Source organism: Rhinichthys klamathensis, unplaced genomic scaffold (assembly GCF_029890125.1).
Source record: "Rhinichthys klamathensis goyatoka isolate OS25496 unplaced genomic scaffold, OSU_Roscu_1.1 h1tg000191l_1, whole genome shotgun sequence".
Taxonomy (NCBI): Eukaryota; Metazoa; Chordata; class Actinopteri; order Cypriniformes; family Leuciscidae; genus Rhinichthys; species Rhinichthys klamathensis.
Genome location: NW_026606717.1, coordinates 5,403,722 through 5,422,998, shown reverse-complemented (window position 1 = coordinate 5,422,998; position 19,277 = coordinate 5,403,722). Strand labels below are relative to the sequence as shown.

Below are 19,277 nucleotides of genomic sequence, written 5' to 3'. Positions count from 1 at the left end.
GTGATATTGGATATTTTTGCAAAAAAAAAAACAACAACCTAAAAATATGGTTTGTTTTTGATGAATAACATTTAGAATTTTTCCTAATTCTTTGACCTTTCCACACATTCATTTTTAATATGCTTTCATTTTGTATTCACATCTTTTGGTGGCTTTTCACAGCAGAAATGATTTTCAATAAATGCTTCAATATGTCGAGCACACTGAGCCATGAATGTGCATTAGTTGAAATCATGCACATAAATCTGAAAATCAGCGGCTATAAATGGAAGTGTTTTCATATAGTGATACAGTATATTCAGTTGCCCATTAAAAGATACAGACAGATAAGAAAAGTGTCCCTTCAAAATACTGGACAAGGCCTCTTCTGGCATATACTGAGAAACACAAGACAACATACATGTTTGATAGCCTAAGGAAAACAGTTGCCTCTTAAGTGGCTTTGCGGATGTTTGACATGGCCACATCAGTCCAGCTGCTTACGGACTGCTGGATGCGCTGTGTCTGTTTTCGGATGGAAGCCCTGTTCAGTCCTCTGGAAATGTTGCTCTTGGTCGTGCTGTAGCTCTTGCTCATGACCCCTTGGTAGTGCTCCAAGGCCTGGACCCTGCAATCACATCATCAGCAATTGTTAGAGTTAAGTGTGGGATGAAGTAAGGTGCTTTTGGAGATCATGAAATCAAATTAGACAATTCTCTGTTCTTTTTTTTTTACACAATGTTGCAGTGCTTATTATAAATAAATATCTGTGCACATTATTTTAAAATGCAACAGCGTCTGTTCTCTTAATGACGTGTGTCGGTGGAGGGTGGGACTTAATATCCTCCACAACTGGCAGCAAACTGGCATTCAGATCTGCCTCCATTTAGCTGGCAACTAGCCAAATTCCTACGATCAAATTTATTCCCGAAGGATGAAATCAAGTCCTGCCCTACATTTTTCTTATTCCAGAAGCTGTCTCATTTGGATATACGTCACAAAACGGAAGAAAACTATCGCAACTTCAGTTTTATGCTGACTTTGAGTTTTTGTTATAAGTTTTTATGCGAACGTTTGCAGCCGAATGCAGAGGCTTTCAAAGTTTACTTCAAATAATAGTGCACGAATCGACACATGAACACTGTAGACTTGAAAAATGTCTAAACTTTCTAAAGGTAAAGGTACACTATGCAATTTTTTTTGTTCAAAATTTACATAACGAGTCAATACATCACCAATCCCAACGGGTTTTTGTCCTACCTTGATTCACTATGGTAAGCCTATTATAAGTGTTTATATTTTAGACCTAGCGGGATGGTTTTCGTGGGAAATTGCGTAAACGTCACTCGCCCGTCTCGTCATATCCGTAAACAGAGAAAATTTGCGTGTATGGTGTGGGAGTGGCATAGTTTAGTTGTCATAACTAGCGAGAAAGTTTGACGTGGAGGCGCTAAATCTCAAACCTCCGGGGAATCTCCCACCTTAAAAAAAAGAACGCGACAGAACTCGTAATAAAACAAGAATCAACGTAGGCTAGGTGTTTCGGAGATGGTGAGAACAGGGATTTGAGATGTTGTAAAAGCGATGCGGAGATGGTGGTTTTATTACTCATCAGGGGCCGTATTCACAAAGAATTTTAAGGCTAAAAGTAGCTCCTAACTGGCGAATTTAGGAGCAACTCCTAAAAATAATGGGCGTGTCACTCCTAACTTTAGGACACCAAATTTTTTTCACAAAGAGTAATTCACGAAGCATTTTAGCCCTAGGAGCACCCAAGTCTGGGACAGCTTAAAAGAAGTCGAGAGGACTCCTAACTCACTAAGACCTATTCACAAAGGATTGTAGCTCATACCACTGCCTCTCGCAGTCGTCCGGGGTCCGCGACACAAGCGGGAATGCTGCATTGATCTGCAAACAAATCCCCTCCCATGTCTCACGCTTAGTTTTGCTTGATATCCCAGTGCCGAATTTCACTTTTATTATGTTTTTGGGCCAGCAGCAGTAACTGATCCTGCGTCCAGTTGGGCTTTCTTTTCCGTTTTGGCGAGTTCATAATCCACCCTCATTCAACTATTATGGTGTGTTCACACCGAACGCGAATTTAATTATTTGCGTGAGTATATTACATACAAAGTCAATGCAAAGACGCAAATAGACGCATCATTCGCGCCGGGCGTTGCGAATGACGCGAATTGGGCGACACGTTTGCCGCGAATGTCTTCCGCGCAAGTTGAAAAATTTGAACTCGAGCGAATGTTCAAGCGTCTAACTAGACGCGATAGACACGTATTTGACGCTCTATTCGCGTTCGGAGTGAACACACCATTACATTACTTCAATAGGAGAAACATTTCCTTGCTTTAAGTAGTCTATTTAGGCTAATAGGATGTCAATTAACCAAGCAGGTGTTAATGCAAGTGTCGTTTTTTCATTATTAGGCAAGTGGCGGTTTTCATTGGGGTATTAGGCTACCTTGATTTAATTTAATTTACGACTTTTCTCTCTCTCTGCCTTTTTAGAATTACACTTCACTGGGGCATGCACAAACATGATATGCATTTCGATGACATTACTATTATTATTTTGTGTAGGACACAGACATATTTAGATGTCGTAATTCCATGATTTGTTGCATCTATGTTATGTTCCGCATGATGGCCCTGTCAACTAACAACCAATCACTGTGATCATTGCGAGGAAGCTCGTGCATGAGAATTGACATCATCCATAGCAACGAAGACTCACTCTTAGTTTAGGAGTTGTCATTTTTCCTTACTAATGGCGCTTTTCCATTACCAGTACCAGCTCGACTCGACTCGACTCGCCTTGGCTCGCCTCGACTCGGCTCGCTTTTCGCTCCGTTTTCCATTGCAGAAAGTACCGCCACAAATAGTACCCGGTCGTCATAGCGACGCATTTCGTTCCTCGTTGCCCCATCAAGCTCTCTCTGGATCCTCTCTTCGGCAACCAAACAAAGGAATGTCTGCACCTCCTCGTTTGACCACGGCGTATTCTTCCGAGTTGCCATAATAATAGTAGTAAGTTTAGTAACTATCTCTGGCCAAACTATTTAAAAATGGCGGGGTTATTCTGGATACTCCATCTGGCGCGTGCAATGATGACGCAGATTCTCTGTGACCAATCAGCAGTCGGCATTGTTTTCACGTCACATTTTAGTATCGGCTTAGCTCGCCTCAGCTCGCTTAGAACCTCGCCGGAGGTGGTACGAAAAAAAGTACCCGAAAGCAGGTACAGGTACAACTTTTACACAGTGGAAAACCAAACAAAGGCGAGTCGATTCGAGCCGAGGCGAGCTGGTACTGTGTAGTGGAAAAGCGCCATAAGAGTAGGTCTGAAAGGCATTGTGAATAACTTTTAAGAGAAAACTCCTAGCTAAAATATTTTAGTGCGGTTTAGGAGTACTCCTAGTGGTAAGATAAAATTCTTTGTGAATACGGCCCCAGGTCAGTAAGGTATTTTATTGAACATATCAATTGCCATATGTAGCTCTCTGACAGCGTTCGTTATAAAGCATTATATTGTGAAGGGCCATTTTCAAGGAAGTACCGTGTCTATTAATGGGTATCGCAACAGGAACATTGTACCTCTAAATTAAGTTTAAACAATTATTAATTATTAGTCCTAACTGGTTACAAAAGACTCTGCTAGCATGTGTACAGGTGAATATGCAGGTTTTCAAAGTATTCTTCATTTGATAACTTGTGCGAACTCAGGCGGTCGACACCAGTGGTATTTTAGTATTAAGATGCTATGATATATATATATATATATATATATATATATATATATATATATATATATATATATATATATATATATTTCCATTTTTAATATTAGTTAGTCTTAGTAATTTTATTGTGTTTTGTCATTTTTATTTTTAAATACAACTATATAGCCTAGTTTTTATAAAATTAAATCTGAGGTATTTTAGTAAATCAAGTTAAACTAAATGAAAATGAGAAATGTTGCTTTAGCAACTAGCTGAAATAAAATAATTTTTTTAAATACATTTTATTTCAACTAATGTTTATTTCATTTCAAGTAATGAAAATTGCATATGTGCAGTTAGAAAAATTGGGCTGTTCATCTACAATAAGTGCGTACTATGTTGACGACAAAATGTACATGTGTTCTGTACGTGCACCCTAGATTATGCATAAGAAAACGAAGTATACTTTGGGCTTTAGCCTACAAGCTTAGTGCTTGTAGGCTAATTGCACTTTTGATTAACGAGGACAAGATAGATTTTTGATCAGGCATTGAGGAAGGGGGATAGGATCTAGCAATACACCATGACTAAAGAAAACACATTAACAGTTATTTACATGAGTGAAAGTTATGTTAGTTAGAGTTTAGTGTTCAAATCCTACTGTTATATATTATTTTTAGTGCTGTCAAATTGATTAATCATGATAAATCACATTTAACATAAAAGTTTGTAAATACACACACACACACTATATTTACAAAATGTTATGTTAGGTGCGATTAATCCAGATTAACTGAGTTGACAGCACTAATTGACCCTTCGCTAAGCCCCGCCCTCCTTAGTTACTGTTGCTACGCCTGTCAAGCTTTTGCGGCTGCCACGTCTATTACAGTGTGAATGCACCGGTGTCAGACATTCCCAAGGAGATATTTAGTTATGTTTTGGTGAACAAGTGAAATATCTGAGAGAGCAAGACAAAAGGGACAGCAGTATGCATTCGAGGGATATATCCACGACATAATATGCAACTTATTAGAGAATAATTTCATCAAAATTGAAGCTAAAGCCTATAACGTTAGGTCCCAGCGCAAGTAGCAGCCGCCTCCTTAGCAGACCATTCACGTGGGAAACACACAAATTGAACAGCTATGTTCATGCACAGCAGAGTAAGTGAAATGTGAAAATAATCTAATAATTACAAATCAAACAGTTTATCCATCAATCTAACACCGGGAGAGCCGCGATCGGATCGGATTGGGGTAAAGTTACAGGGGTAACGTTAGTAGGCCGTCCGCCGTCGATTAACAAAATGCTGAAACATATTTTAAAGTATGTCAGTGAGCCTCCGTCTTGCCTTTAATCGTCTTATGTTACGTTCAAATATATGCATTATACAATGGGTCTCCACACTGCTTGATCCACGCCCGGGATTTCTCCCCTTTGGCTTTTAGGTTTCGGGAAGAGAAAAAATGCCACCCCACTGTCTAAACTTTTAGAATACCGGGTATCAGATTTGCACAATCCATACGCACAACGCGTCGGCATGTTTCCCTCGCTCGAAAGCTTGACAGACCTCCCGCGCCTAGTTACGGTTGCTAAGCCACGATTGGCCAGTGGCGGTTTTCGGGCGTGGCTTAGCGAAGGGTCAATTATCTTTAAAATGAAACAAGCAAAAATGCTGTTGTCAGCATGCAGTTTTTCAGTGTATGGAAAAGTGCAGCTTTGGCATTTTAACAATAACTCGTTTAGTGTCACACAGGAAAAAGGGAGCAACAGACTTGTGAATTGGAACATTAATCATCTAAGATACAATTTTTTTTTGCTTTCAAAATGTACTGAGCTGAAGAATCTGTTCAAATTGGCATGATGAATCACAATATAGAAGTAAAATAATGGTAAAAAATTTTTTTGGAAAGAAATGGACAAATCAAGCACCAGCCATTGTAAAGTGTGTTGTAAGATGCCTTTTAGTGCTTGATATTAGAAAGTAAAGCTCCTTAAATCATGTTTGGCGTAGGTTAATAACTAATCATGCAATACAAATAGGCTTTAGTGTGGCACTGACTGCACGAATCAGACCCAGTGAGCTAAAGTTAACTTCTTAGATTGGACAAACATACTCACATAATGGAATAAACATTGCATTTTTGCACAAGTATGTTTTCAAGCAGAACTTCAGAAAGATAGTTAAAAACATTTACCTTAGCTTTAATCCAAAAGACACTCCCTGAACCTGTCGCTTGCAGAATAGAAGAGAAATAATAAATGGACTTAATTCAGAAAGATATTACAAGTGATCATGCCTGAAAGCCTTGAACTTGTTGACTGGAATCAGAGGTGGAAAGAGTAATAAAATATTGTACTCAAGTAAAAGTACTACTACTTCAATTAAATTTTACTTAAGTACAAGTAAAAGTACTGGTCTAAAAATCTACTCAAGTAAAAGTAAAAAGTAGCTCATTTAAAATGTACTCAGAGTAAAAGTTACTGAGTAACTTTTTTAACAGCGGGGGTGGGATGGGGGACTCTCCCGTGTAGGCTTGTAATGGTATGAGATTTTCACAGTATGATAACGTCTCAGAAAATATCACGGTTTACAGTATTAATCAATTAATAAATAAATAAACTGTATTATTAAATTATGGGTATTATTATTTATCATCATCAGTTAAAATGACAGTTAAATTAAAGGGTCACTTCAGGATTTAGCATTAAGCTTTGTATCAGTAGAAAACCTGTAGTATTTTCGAATTACCGTGCTCATTTCTTCTACATAAATGACCCAGACCCATTTTAAATACACATTCATCTTCCCAGAGGTGAAGTGCCCCTTTAATGAAAACAGGATTTTTTTTTGGGTTGAACAAATGCTTTTATTATAACAAACTTGAAACCATTTGTTTGTTTTGTTTATTAAAATTTCAATAAAACATGTCTTATCAATTAAATTTGATAATTGATAATGAATTAGATTAACAACTTATTTTTAACATCAATAATTTATTAAAATGTTTAAGAAAAATATTGTCCTATGAAAAATTTTATTCAGAAAATTAATGTTTCTTTTTATGATTTAATCCAAATATATTATCAAAAACGGTTGTAATCAAATGTAAATTTAAAATTGTGTCCTTTTATTTTTTGGGGAAGCGCTGCAAAAACAGATTTACTAAATTAAACCATGGACAAAAAATATATTCCTTTAAATAATGTTTAAATAAAATGTATTATTAGTTTGTTGTTGTTATTATTATTTAGAGAAGTAGGCTACGTTCTATTGTATAATATTAATATATTTCTGTCCTAATTTCTCCTAGTAAAACCAAACTTTTATTTTGATGGGTTGTAGTGAAGACCAAAAGTGTAAAAAAGTGTTTCAAAGTGTATTTGACAATGGTTTATCTCAAATAAAATGATGAAAATGCTCATTAGGCGTTCTCTCAGAGCAGCTCTGGAAATGTTCGTGTATTCATATCCTCAAATTGTTTGTGAGACTCTGAATGTCACGCGTACTTGAGTATGTAGTAGACAAAGCGGCGCAGCTCAGCAGAACAAATAGGGTTATATTTACATGCAGTATTTTTGTGCTAAGCTTAAATATTCACAGACCATGTCGCGACTGGATTTATTGCACAGTTCTACTTTCCATGTATTCATCCATCCATTATTTTGCGTGTTTTACGTGACATCTGCGTTATGTAAATTTAATTTTCATGACTGGATTCCGGGGTTCCCTCTGCATCATGTAAATCGGGACATACCTTTATCTGCAGGAGGGATGGTGTCCTATATCCTCCTTTTGCAGCCCCTTTGCGTCCACATTTTTTGCAAATTGGATATCTATCCTCGAGGACAACCACGCTTTTTATCTACAAAGTATTTTCATACTGGCCATAATTCGCTTGGCGCTTCGGTTTCAGCTTCAGCTGTGTCTGTGCGCGTTTGTTCTCCCGCCCTTCAATCAATGCTGTAGTTTCCGGAGTGTGTTTTTTTTTTCTTTTATTATTTTTTACTCAGTAACGGATATGATTTCAAATGTAGCGAAGTACAATACTTCAAAGAAAACATACTTAAGTAAAAGTAAAAGTACAGATTTTAAAAACTACTTAAAAAAGTAGAAGTACACAAAAAAACTACTCAATTACATAACGAGAGTAAATGTAATTCGTTACTTTCCACCTCTGACTGGAATATAGCAGATTTAAATCAGCCCTAAAATCTCATCATCACCCCTTTAGCTGGATTGATTAAGAGCCTAAGAGACTTTTGAGCCATTTGAAAATCTTGGCGGGAGGAAAGTTATGTGTGGAATTCAAAAAGGGGAGGGAACGGGGTCCCTCGGATAAGGAGGAAGGGCTGGAAGATATTAAGACTAGCACTGCATGATAAAAACTGTAACAACCCCAATGTCTTAAAAAAATAACCCTTAGATTAAAACAGTTAAATCACACAGTTGTTCCAGCAATAGACAACAATTCCCAAAAGCAACCCTTCTAAGTTCAGTAACTTAAACATGAAGGCTTTTTAAGGAGGTTTCGGTACAGAGGAGCTGCTGTCTAGTGAAACGTTGGGGTCTGGGGGGGAGGGGGTGCACCCTCCCAAACTACAAACAGGAAATGGCAAGATGTCATGAGCGGGAACTGGGAACCCATTGTGCCTGAGTGAGCACACCCTATCTCAAGAACTGACAGAAATAAAACTGATAAAAGGTGAAGATTAAAACAAAATTTCTTTTTCCTATTTTTCTTTTACAGAATGAACATTTTATTGGGATTTTTTTTATACTCACCTATCATCTTTCCAAATCGCATCATCAAAGGCTTGAGAGAGACGTTTTAGCCTTCCTAGGCCTTTGGACACACAATCCAGATCCTCATCAAACTGCCTGTCATGGGATGGAGAGAACCATTATGTGATATCATGCGATACGTTCATATCTGCAAAACTGTTCTTGTCATCCCTAATGTTTTGTGGAGTTAAGGTCATCTATATGCTAATGTTCTCCCAAGCGTTGACTTAATTAACTGTCAGACATTTTATTTTAAAATCTACAGGCATGGGCTGTGTTTGGAATGGAATACAAGCATACTACTTATTGGATACTGCACAGTTTAGGGAGGGTCAGGCACCAAATCTGGACGATAATTATTTTTATGTTATGGACTTATAATTTATAACATAACGATACTATTATGTTGAATCAAACTACTAAAAGATAAAATACTGAAAACTAAAATCAATCACATTGAATGCTACGAGATCCAGGCATCAAAACATTATAATGTACAATATGAAAATGGATATTCATTTTGAAATTTGCCAAAGATTACATTTAACAATGTTATTTAATTATTAGTTTTACAACTTTTAGTGAGCGTTAGATGATGGCAAATATCCAGTTCAGGGTGATTTTAGTTTACTAAAACCATCAAAAAAATGTGTTACTTGAAATAAAATAAACTTTAACTGCAATAAAAAAGCAGCTAGTTCCCCAAGGCAACATTTCTCATTTTCACTTAGTTTAACTAAAACTGGAATAAGACATTACATTTATCAGACGCTTTTATCCAAAGCGACTTACATTGCATTTCAAGGTACACATTTACATTGCTATCAGTTCTTGCTTTCCCTGGGAATCGAAACATATTTTTTTTAAAAAGAAGAAAAATTACAAAACACAACACAATTACTAAAACTAAAATTAAAGTAAAAACTAATTTTTAAATATTTACAACAATAGTATCTCAATGATACTAAAATAACACTGAATCCAACATCTTTGAAATAGTTACTGTTATTTTACATTTTTGTTCAATTTTGCGTAAAATGTCTAAATATTTGACCATCTAATCTAATTATAATGAATATTAAAAAAAAGAGAATTGTGGGATCTAGTGTTTTACACACTGTGCTCAATTGTTACACAACATATTTTGGCAAATGTAGTTAGTCATCAGGGTATTCCATGCATGCAGAAAATTGCAATACTCTGCACAGTAGGCTATACATGTTGTATAGTGTAACATCTAAAGTCACTCTCTTCAAAAAAACCAACAAAGTTACCACCTGTAAGTACCAAATCACAGTTCACATCAGTGACATTATGGCCTATTTACAAACAAAAAGGTTAATTCTTTAAATATTGCCCACGCAACTTCCCAATGAAGAAAAATGTTGTCGTCAAATGATTTTATGGGGACACTAAACAATTTAAAATCAGCAAAAATGCAATGTGTGTGCAGCTGTGCAGTCTCACCTCCTGCTGTTCATTGTGTTGGGTGATGCAAAAGGGCTTCTGAGTGCAGCCATTCGCACCAGCTGCCTCCTGGTGCCCCTGGTCTTCACCGTCCTAACAGCACGGGCACTGGCGTCTGGGGTACAGGCCCCTCGAGGAGTCCGCTTGCTGGTTGACCTTGGAGTTCGCCTGGGGGTGATGGTAGTACGGGCGGCAGATCGCTTTGGGGTTTGTGATGCCCCGGTGCAATCACACTCCTCTCCACCTGACGTTCTACCAGGCGTCATGACCAGACACTCCTGACGTGGCTGTCTGCTCCTTTGAAACTTCTGATTAGAAGATGAAAATATAGGATTTTTTGGGAGGGTAAATAAACATTTGTTTTACATGAATAACTATAGCATGAAAGCGAGGCTGTGAGGGATAGACTTAACGTGTTTTCAATGGCATGCGCTGTAAAAAGCTCCTATATTATCACTTATAAGTTTCCACAACTCATGTTGTCTGGAGTTTTTTGTCTACAGAAATTTCTTGGAAAGATATTTTTGCAGTGTTTCAGCAGAACAATCCAGAAACACATTAAATAACAGTATAACCCACTGAAGAGATATATAGCTGCGTCCGAAATCGCATAGGCTACTCTCTTGAGTTGGTACTTATTTTGAATAAACAATTACTTCAAGCCCGCTTAAAAAGTACACTCTATATAATATGAATGTGTGTAGTAAGAATGAAATCTGGACGTAGGCTACTACATTCGCCATGTTGTCATCATCATCATGTGACCTATCAGCATCAGTTACGCCGCTTCACATTATTCTTTGTTTTAAATAACTGTACCACAATGCCTTGTATTTGTCTTGTACTTTTTGCACTGTACTTGTCTGCAATTGAACTAAAAAATAAAATTAAAAAATTAATGTCGCTTCACTGTCATTCACAATGTGTACATGTCCCATCATGGCCTCATGGGATAGTAATTTGTCCATAATATATGCACACTTCAGAATCTCAACAGAAGTGGTCACGGGTACTTTTTGCCTACTCTTTTAAGTGTACTGTGAATTCAGACAGTTATTTTGTCACATACTGTTTTTCACGTATATCCCTCACAGCCTTGCTTTTATTCTTGTTTAAAATCAAAGATGGCGCTGCTGTGAATAAGGTGTTTAACAAGTGATTGAATGAATGTGCATTCAGTTTCAAAGAAATATTAAGCACACCTGACAGACGTTTCCAATGGAGTTTTTTGCACTGCGGGTCATTTTGCGGACAACACTGGTCTTTTGGTTCATCTGTAGTGACTCCCAGGTGGGGTTCTCCGAGATGTTGACGTTGGACTGCACTGGTTTCAGGGGCAGCCGCTTCCGCAGAGACATTCTCAGTGAGTTCAGCGAGCTGGTGGAGCGCATCTTCTTAAACTGCTGCGGCGCTTCGGGCGAGCTGTCGGGCTCTGACTCATCGAGGACAGCATGCGACCTCCAGACCCCACTCACAATAGTGGACGTCATCATGAGATCTCAGGGAGATGAAAAAAAAAAAGCCTGTTTGCAAATACATATGACTTTAAAAATACTTTACGGTAAAAGTGTAGGCCTATGTGTTGTCTTGTTGAATAGTACATTGACTTTATACGTAAACAAATAAAATGATGCACCATGTCCATTTTGCAGTATTTTACAGCAACAATGCATTCTCAGGGATAATGCATAAAAGGAAACACTCTATACCTACAAAACAACAGGTTGTTGTTACTGTAACATTTTCCCTTTGTTAAAATTAGCATAGTCCACCGTGTAGAACAAATAATATGTACGTAAAAAATGTCTGTGACTTTTAAAGATTTTATTCACCATTACTTTTCCAGGTTTTCCACGACGGTGGGAGGAACTGTGAAGAGCTGCCTCTCGGTTTCAAATGATAAATAAACTGATCACAAGCTTGATGTTTGTAAAAGAAAATAGTAAATCGCGGTGAGTGATAATAAAATGAAACTGAAGATTATTCTCCAAAATGTTAGTAACGTTAACGCAGAGTAGAAGAGCACAAAGCATTGATCATTTTAAAAGTTAGCGACCCAACGCAACATCGAACAAAAACAATAAATGCTTTACATAACAAATACGTCTAAAAGATTTTGCATTGACTATGGCGTTAAAATTAAATCTTACCGTTCTTTTCCCAAATTGCGGAGTCTTTTGAAGTCAAACTATCCTTTACTTTGTTTCCAGTGGCTGGCTGTTTGAATTTGGCGGACCGCTCCCTCTGGAAGTCAGACTCCGCCCACTATGTCCCGTTCCTCCACTCTGATTGGCCAAACATGCAGTTGCGTCGCAATCTAAATGTGACGTAACCCGCGGTTCTTTGTTTTGGAACGCTTGTATTGTTCATGATAAACTGTCTATATTCATAGAGACAAAGAGATCACTTTTTAAACTGTTAAATACAGAAATACCAAAGCTCATCATGAATAAACCACCTCGAATGATAGCAAAACGTCGTATGAAGTCTCAACTGCATAAATATCCCAAAATATTTAACAGCTGTGATCATTAAGTTAGTATTGTTTAACATTCTAAAGCGTGTGCTTATAGTCAACTAAAAAAAAAAGTCAACTAAATGTCCAACAAATCTGAAATATAATTACATTTTTATTTGTCTTAGAATGACAGCGAACAAAGAAAACAGCGGAAGTATCCAAATCTTATTATAAAGTGGAAAATATATGTAACCTTTAACCAAATCATATAGGTTATAGGCGAATATATATATTATATACGCCTATAACCTATATGATTTGATTTGGTTAAAGGTTAATGACTTTTACACTATTTACACAAGTAAAATCTCGTCCTTGAGAATGTAAAATATCTTGCAATTCACTTTAATGACTTTATTTTACTGTATCTCCAACAAAAGCCATCAATGTTCTAGGAGTGGCTGTGTCTTTGCTGGCTCAGAGACAAGGTACTTGCTCAACAACATTAGAATGGGGAGAAACACACAAGGAAATCATCTAAAAAATTCACAAGTACAAAGAGTTGTTTGACAGACATATTTTCACCTTATAATTTAACAATAACAAAACAAACAGGCTAAGCAGGAAACTAATAAGATCTTTTTGAATTAGTAATTCATATTTAAGAGGGATTCCATCCTGGTTCCATCCCATTTGCCAGTACAGTAATGGCTACTTGAATTCCAGTCTGTTCTCCTCAATGCTCAATGTCTCTGTGGTTAGAATGCCTGAGATGCAATTCCATGTGGAGATGTTCAATTTCGTTTGCAGCACTATAGGACACAAAAGTTTCTGTTTTTTCAGATAGTTTTTGATTCAAAGATCTGAGTTATTTATGTAAACTAGTTCATATTAAACGTCGCTATCGTCTTTACTTTATTAGTTATGACGATAACAAAATGAAGCTGACATACCTTAATAATTTTATCCCTCCTAGAGATGAGTGCTAATACAATTGTGCATAAAACCACCACCACTCCAGCAATCGTGGGTCCTAGAGGGAACTTTAGGACTCTATCTAAGAGGGGGAGAGAAACATAAATTAAACTGAACATAAATGTAAAGCAGAATGTCAAAGAAAAATTGAGGATAAAGAAGGGACCACAAACCTTCAACCGTAACTGTAAAAGTCCTGATCGCAATTCCATAGACGGGTGAGGTTACCTCACAGATGTACGTTCCTTGATGTACATCCCGCTCAGCTTTTCGGATTGACAACTCAGCGGTAATGCCATTATTGGTCGTTATGTAACTACCTGTGGTCAGATCCAGAACTTCACCATCCCTTTTCCAAACCAGAGCTACAGGAGGGTTGGCACGTACATCACAGGACAGAACAACATCATCTTTTTCCTCAACAAACACTTCTTTCGTGTCATTAAGGTCTGGAGGGTCTGTAATATAATGGCATTCAAACCTTAGAATGAAACAATATCTGACCATATATCTGCTTATGCTGTTTTACATGCATAAAAACAAACGCACAATTTAAATAGTTAATTTACTGAGTTTGATAAGGTGTTACTTCTGGAATAGCTTGCCTGAAATTAAATTGATTCCAAACCTGTCAGTTTTACCCTTGAAGATATTCCTGTTTACTCAAGTAGCCTATTCTGAACATTAAACTTACAATGGACGTCGAACTCGATGGAGCCATTCACACTTGCGTCACCCTTCAGCTGACAGGTAAAGACGACTCCATTGTCCTCTTTAGTGACAGACTGTACACAAAGATTACTCCGGGACAGGCGGTTCTCTTCTGCCAGATTCACCTGGGCTCCATTGCGGTACCACTGCAGTTCGTAGTTGGATGGGTCAATACTTTCATCAGTCTTACAAGTTAGGGTGACAGTTTCCTCAACCTCTGTCTTTAGCAAGCTCCCGATGGCCAATGGACATGACTCAATGGTGACCGCTGGTCAGAATGTGTTTAGAGAGAATTAAATATTAGCAATTTGTTCAGGCATAATGCATTCGAATTATTCAAGTATATATGTTATAACATGCAGCATTTGGATCTGTTTGAAAGCACCAGACTTTGAAAACATAGTGATAGATTAGGCTACCTTTTAAAGGACTGACACAGCACAGCAGGAACAGAATGATAACCAATACTTTCATCTTGCAAGTGTGTCAGCTGCCCTTAATGATAAAAAGACATGAACAAATATGATTTGTGGAATGTTTTGCTTAAACATTCTTCAAATGAATTTGTATTTTGCTAGAGATGAAAGAAAATGGCCTTAACTTATCAAAGTCAATGTGGATCCAAAACAACTTTGGATCCTATTGACTTTCATTGTATGGAAAAACAAAAGACATTTCTCAGAATATCACTAAAGGAAAAAAAAGTCATACAGCTTCGGAATGATGTGAGGGTATGTAAATGATGACAATTTTAATTTTTATTTAAATGTATTTAACAATTCCAGGCAGTTTCAAAGTCATTGAATCACTTGATTTTATCAACAGAATGTGTGAAATCCTAATTGCATTTTCAGAAATTCAGATCCCTTTTTCAAGGCTGCTTACTCACCAAAGCTTTGTGCGACAGTTCTCTGGAAAATGCTAAATCCGAAGGTTGCGTGAGGTCTGGAGAGGCCTGTGTCTTTACACCAATGGTTTATATTCTGTCCCTTTACAGCACTTAACAGGAATGGAAATCACCTTCCCCTCACGGTCACAGACCTTTTAGTGTTGTGCAAAAATAGGCTTATAAGTGTCATTTCAATCTCTCAAGGTGGAATGGGCAGAATGAAAAGAAAGAAATCTCATAAAGATATAGTCTTACAGTCATAAAAACGTTTGCGATAAGAGAAATTGTATGTTCTATAAATGCCTATGTCAATGCCAAACGCATTAAATAAGAAAAGACATGTCCCAACCCAAAATGAATCATGCCTTCCTTTAGTGTTTATTTGTGATATCTGTTCAGTTTATTGACGCAGGGCAATGACACTATGCACATGTACAGAATGCAGGAAAATCAGTTATACAAATTTGATACAAATACAGTGTTATATGCATAAGGTCACCTTGTTATACTATTATTTACATATAGCGTACAAGGGGCTAAAGGCACACCTTAAGAAAAATGTGATTTTCACTACTTCCATGGTGTATGATTGCAGAAAAAACATATAAACTAAAATTATACAGTATGTTTTTAGGTTAATACTTGTTCAAAACATTCATTTTAGCAAAGTTTGAAGGCTATTTTCTGTTTATTTTGATAAATAAAATAATTCATTTTTGTTCCATAAATATACTGTCATTAAAATGTAAGATTCTGAAAGCATTGAGGGAGATCCCCTAATAATTAAAAGTGCCCCTATTCTGGATTTTTGATAATGACCTTTCATGTAGTGTGTTACATAGCTCTAAGTGAATGAAAACATCCTGCAAAGTTTTAAGTCTCAAAGTGCACCGTATATAAAGTTATTGTCTCTCAAAAGTAAGAGTCGACTCTGAGTCAATGAAATGAGTCGTTTTTCAAACGAGTCATAAGCCGTTTCGTTGTGACATGAAGACGAAACATTAGGATATTGCCCTCCCACTTATCGTGCATGCAGGCACCAGGGAAAACTTGAACCCCCTTCAAACCGGCTGATTCCTGTGGATTCTGGACAGCATCATGTCGAGAAGATGTTGTTCTCTACAATGTGAGTTTAAAGCCAGTTTTTTTTCACTGCCCAAGGACGAACATGTGAAGAATCAGTGGTTAAAAATGAATCTTTACCACCATACCACATAGGGGTGGGAGAAAAAATCGATCCATCGATGCGTCGCGATTCTCTCTCCAACGATTCTGGATCGATTCTGAGCTTAGTTTTTAACCAGATGTGCGATGACGTTGAGTTTGCTTTAGAAACACCCGTATTCTGCTTGCTTCCAAATCCTCACACACATACACCACTCGAACCTTCCGTAAAATAATCTTTCATAAAGTTCGGAAAGGTTGAAGCGAATTACAAGGACATTCACAGGCTTCATTGCACAGGATACCCTGTGAGAGACGCGCGCTTTCTTTGATGTTACACTTGAAGTGTGCTGTCTCGCCCGTCGGTATTTTCCTTACAAATGCTCTACGAAGTCATCATTTATGTGGTTTGGAATGCAGTGGACTTGTATATTTAAAATATGAACCTCACTAACAGAAGGCTGCTTTCAATTTCAAATGCTGACGCGCGCTTTTGTTTGTGAGACTGCTCGCGCATGCGGCTGTGCGACTCCGTGTAGTGGTTTAATGTACTTGTGCAAAATTAACGTAAACACAGCCAGTTATGTCTTAAGGGATTAAACGGACAGGACACACCGCATTACTTCTTTTATTTCAAAAGAGATGCGTGCGTGAATGCAGCTTAATAGATCTCCCGCAGTCTATGATGTCATAGTAAAAAACAACAGCAAAGATGAAGAAATATCACTCACAGTTCTTGAATGGAAAACGTTCAGATAATCTAGAGGCTACTGAAAGCACTTTTTGTTTGTTGTTTGTTATATTTTTCTATGCTCCTCTTTATTATTTGTTATAACTTAACATACAACTGTTTTAATAAAAACAAATTAATTTGTAATTTTTTTTTTTTAAAGTACTTAATTACTTATGTAAACTAATGAACTAATAAGGGGGGGGAAGGTAGATAAAGAATCGTTCTGGAATCGGATCGTGACTCCCAGAATCGGAATCGGATCGGATCGTGAGGTGACCAAAGATTCCCACCCCTAATACCACAGCAGTGTAATCCTAAACTTTTGCTGTGTTCCCTTAATTTTACTGACGACTGCTTCTCAAATCTCAGAGTTCAATGCAGGATTTGCAAACCGGTTGCTCTTGAAAGATGGTGTTCAAAATACTTAGTTTTGAGTTTATATTGTGTAGGTCTCCTGCTAACTGGTTAACTCACATTATTACTGTCTTACTGAAATACTTCTGCTAATCGGTTGTGGGCCACTATTACCTAAAACTGTGTCTATTAATGCAGATTGTCTATCGTTCTCACTACTTTGAGGAAAGATTAAGCATGAAACAAGATATTTTTTTACCACCGTTTATGTTACATCAGTAATTTATGCTAGAGCTCGGCTAATGTATGCACTGTTATTGATACAGTTTCCACATGTTCACCGCAATAAATTAGAAAAATACTCGGTAAATAAATATGTACAAGTAAAATAAGGGGTGTGAGGTGAGGAATTACAGAAGCAACATCTCATTATGTACCTCAAACTGAGTAGTGAATCACTGAGAAACGTCCTGCTCGAGCCGTCCTTGCGATGGAGGTTCGGGTTGAATAACTAGTTCTTCCAGTGTTTCATCATCGGACTCGTGCTCGGATTGATATGGTATAATCGACGTCATTGTTCGTTACTAGGCTTGTTTGAGATGAGCAAAATCTGCGCAGAACCGATCACTGGTGATCAGCGTGAGATGCATGCCGGTTAGAAATGTGTCCAAGTGCGGTCTGCTTTGCTCTGATGTCATGCTGACGTATGTCAAAAAACGTCTCAGGTTACGACTAACCTGTACCTGTAACCGGTAACCTGAACCGGTGTCTAAAACGCTTAATCACGACAATCCAATTGGCCGGAGACAGCCTATGACCCATCATCACTAGTGCGACTCGGAAGTATATAAGTCAACATGTCAACAACTTATCGTCTGAAGGGGACTGTTCAGCAGGCATCCCCAAGGCATGGCGAAAGACGCAGTGTCTCGTTACCTGTTCTCAGGGAACATATATAGTTACAGTCGTAACCTGAGACGTTCCCTTTCGGAAGGGAACTCGCACTGCGTCAGAACGCTATGGGGAACGATCTACCCACGCTGCCATGCTGAGGGGAGTGCATGCCAAACTATGGCTATGACAAAAAACGGCAGTTTCACTGAAATGCCCAAAACACTCCCCCTTCTGGTCACATACAGGCTGTCAGTGACTACGTTTACATGCAGCCAATAACCCGTTCAAAACCGGGATATTAGCAATAACCCGGTCGCGAACGGCCATGTAAACACCGGCAAAAACCCGAATATGCTCATATCCCGGATTTTAAAAACCGGGATATTATACCTGGGGTACCCCTTTTCTAACTCGAATTTTTGGTCATGTAAACGCGCATCGGCATATCCCCATAGTGATGTGTGTTCTGAGCATGTTCTATTCGCAAGGAATCTTGGTCTTTTGAGTAGAGAAACTTCTCGGCGCATACAAAACCCCGCGTGCAGTATACCGGAAGTAAACATGGCGAGACGCAGCACAGCATACTTTTGGAGCGAGGTCAGTAACGTTACCAGCACCAAAGCGCAAACAAAGGCGATCGCTATCTGCCCCGAACTATTCATTATCCGCGTGCTGCTGTTGTTGTTGTCTTTGGATACAGGAAGAAGAATCGGAAATGACGCATATTGCGTCTTAAGGTTGTCCGTACGTCCAGACGCTAACCGCGCGTCGCGTTTACATCGGGATATTGCAATTCCATGTATACAGGAGTAACTCTCTCTGCTCACGCATGTAAACGGGTTATCCCTAATGTTTCAGAAACCCGAATAGTGACCTTAACCCGACCATAACTCGAAATTTGGCTGCATGTAAACGTAGTCAGTGACAGTATTCCCTACAGCCACTGCCCAAGCTATAAGCCTCAAAGAGGCCTCAGATACACTGCCCTACAAAGGCAAAAGACCTTAACTCGCTAGAGTGTGGAACTGAGAAAAATGACTTTAAAGATTTTTAGTTGTCCCGCCAAATTAATTATAAGTAGGGCACTGAAAATCTGGTAATTAGATGTTTAAGTAATGAAAATTATCTACATAA

At 38.0% G+C, this 19,277-nt stretch overlaps 3 protein-coding genes across 5 annotated transcripts in view; all 3 read right to left on the bottom strand.

Annotated features, from left to right (window-relative positions):
• The window catches only part of LOC130095432 (multidrug and toxin extrusion protein 1), a 229,191-nt gene that overhangs the window by 43,669 nt on the left and 166,245 nt on the right, over window positions 1–19,277 (bottom strand). The gene's annotated exons all lie outside the window — the stretch shown is intronic.
• On the bottom strand, window positions 250–12,429 carry LOC130095441 (uncharacterized). Of its 3 annotated transcripts, none has more exons than XM_056262178.1 (6): window positions 12,116–12,429; window positions 11,168–11,463; window positions 9,966–10,273; window positions 8,499–8,594; window positions 5,911–5,948; window positions 471–607 (listed from the first exon to the last, which is right to left on the bottom strand). In XM_056262178.1, exons 2-5 carry the CDS (start codon window positions 11,456–11,458, stop codon window positions 5,918–5,920), a joined length of 726 nt encoding a protein of 241 aa, XP_056118153.1. In that variant the 5' UTR covers window positions 11,459–11,463; window positions 12,116–12,429; the 3' UTR covers window positions 471–607; window positions 5,911–5,917. The 3 variants fall into 3 exon arrangements, with proteins under 3 accessions (XP_056118152.1, XP_056118153.1, XP_056118154.1); XM_056262179.1 differs by having other exon boundaries at window positions 5,911–5,942; XM_056262177.1 differs by lacking the exon at window positions 5,911–5,948 and having other exon boundaries at window positions 250–607.
• tmigd1 (transmembrane and immunoglobulin domain containing 1) lies at window positions 12,823–14,638 on the bottom strand. Its single transcript, XM_056262181.1, has 5 exons — window positions 14,529–14,638; window positions 14,093–14,377; window positions 13,572–13,856; window positions 13,377–13,480; window positions 12,823–13,235 (listed from the first exon to the last, which is right to left on the bottom strand). Exons 1-5 carry the CDS (start codon window positions 14,581–14,583, stop codon window positions 13,218–13,220), a joined length of 747 nt encoding a protein of 248 aa, XP_056118156.1. The 5' UTR covers window positions 14,584–14,638; the 3' UTR covers window positions 12,823–13,217.

What these genes read in the sequence shown, in the direction of transcription:
- LOC130095441 (XM_056262177.1), bottom strand. Translation starts at nt 11,458, where the DNA reads ATGATGACGTCCACTATTGTGAGTGGGGTCTGGAGGTCGCATGCTGTC. An exon ending in AACACAATGAACAGCAGGAG is followed by an intron (nt 8,595 to 9,965) that starts GTGAGACTGCAC and finishes ATCCCATGACAG; the next exon opens with GCAGTTTGATGAGGATCTGG. An exon ending in GCGATTTGGAAAGATGATAG is followed by an intron (nt 608 to 8,498) that starts GTGAGTATAAAA and finishes ATGTGATTGCAG; the next exon opens with GGTCCAGGCCTTGGAGCACT.
- tmigd1 (XM_056262181.1), bottom strand. Translation starts at nt 14,583, where the DNA reads ATGAAAGTATTGGTTATCATTCTGTTCCTGCTGTGCTGTGTCAGTCCT. An exon ending in CTGTGTCAGTCCTTTAAAAG is followed by an intron (nt 14,378 to 14,528) that starts GTAGCCTAATCT and finishes CATTCTGACCAG; the next exon opens with CGGTCACCATTGAGTCATGT. An exon ending in CATCGAGTTCGACGTCCATT is followed by an intron (nt 13,857 to 14,092) that starts GTAAGTTTAATG and finishes ATTATATTACAG; the next exon opens with ACCCTCCAGACCTTAATGAC.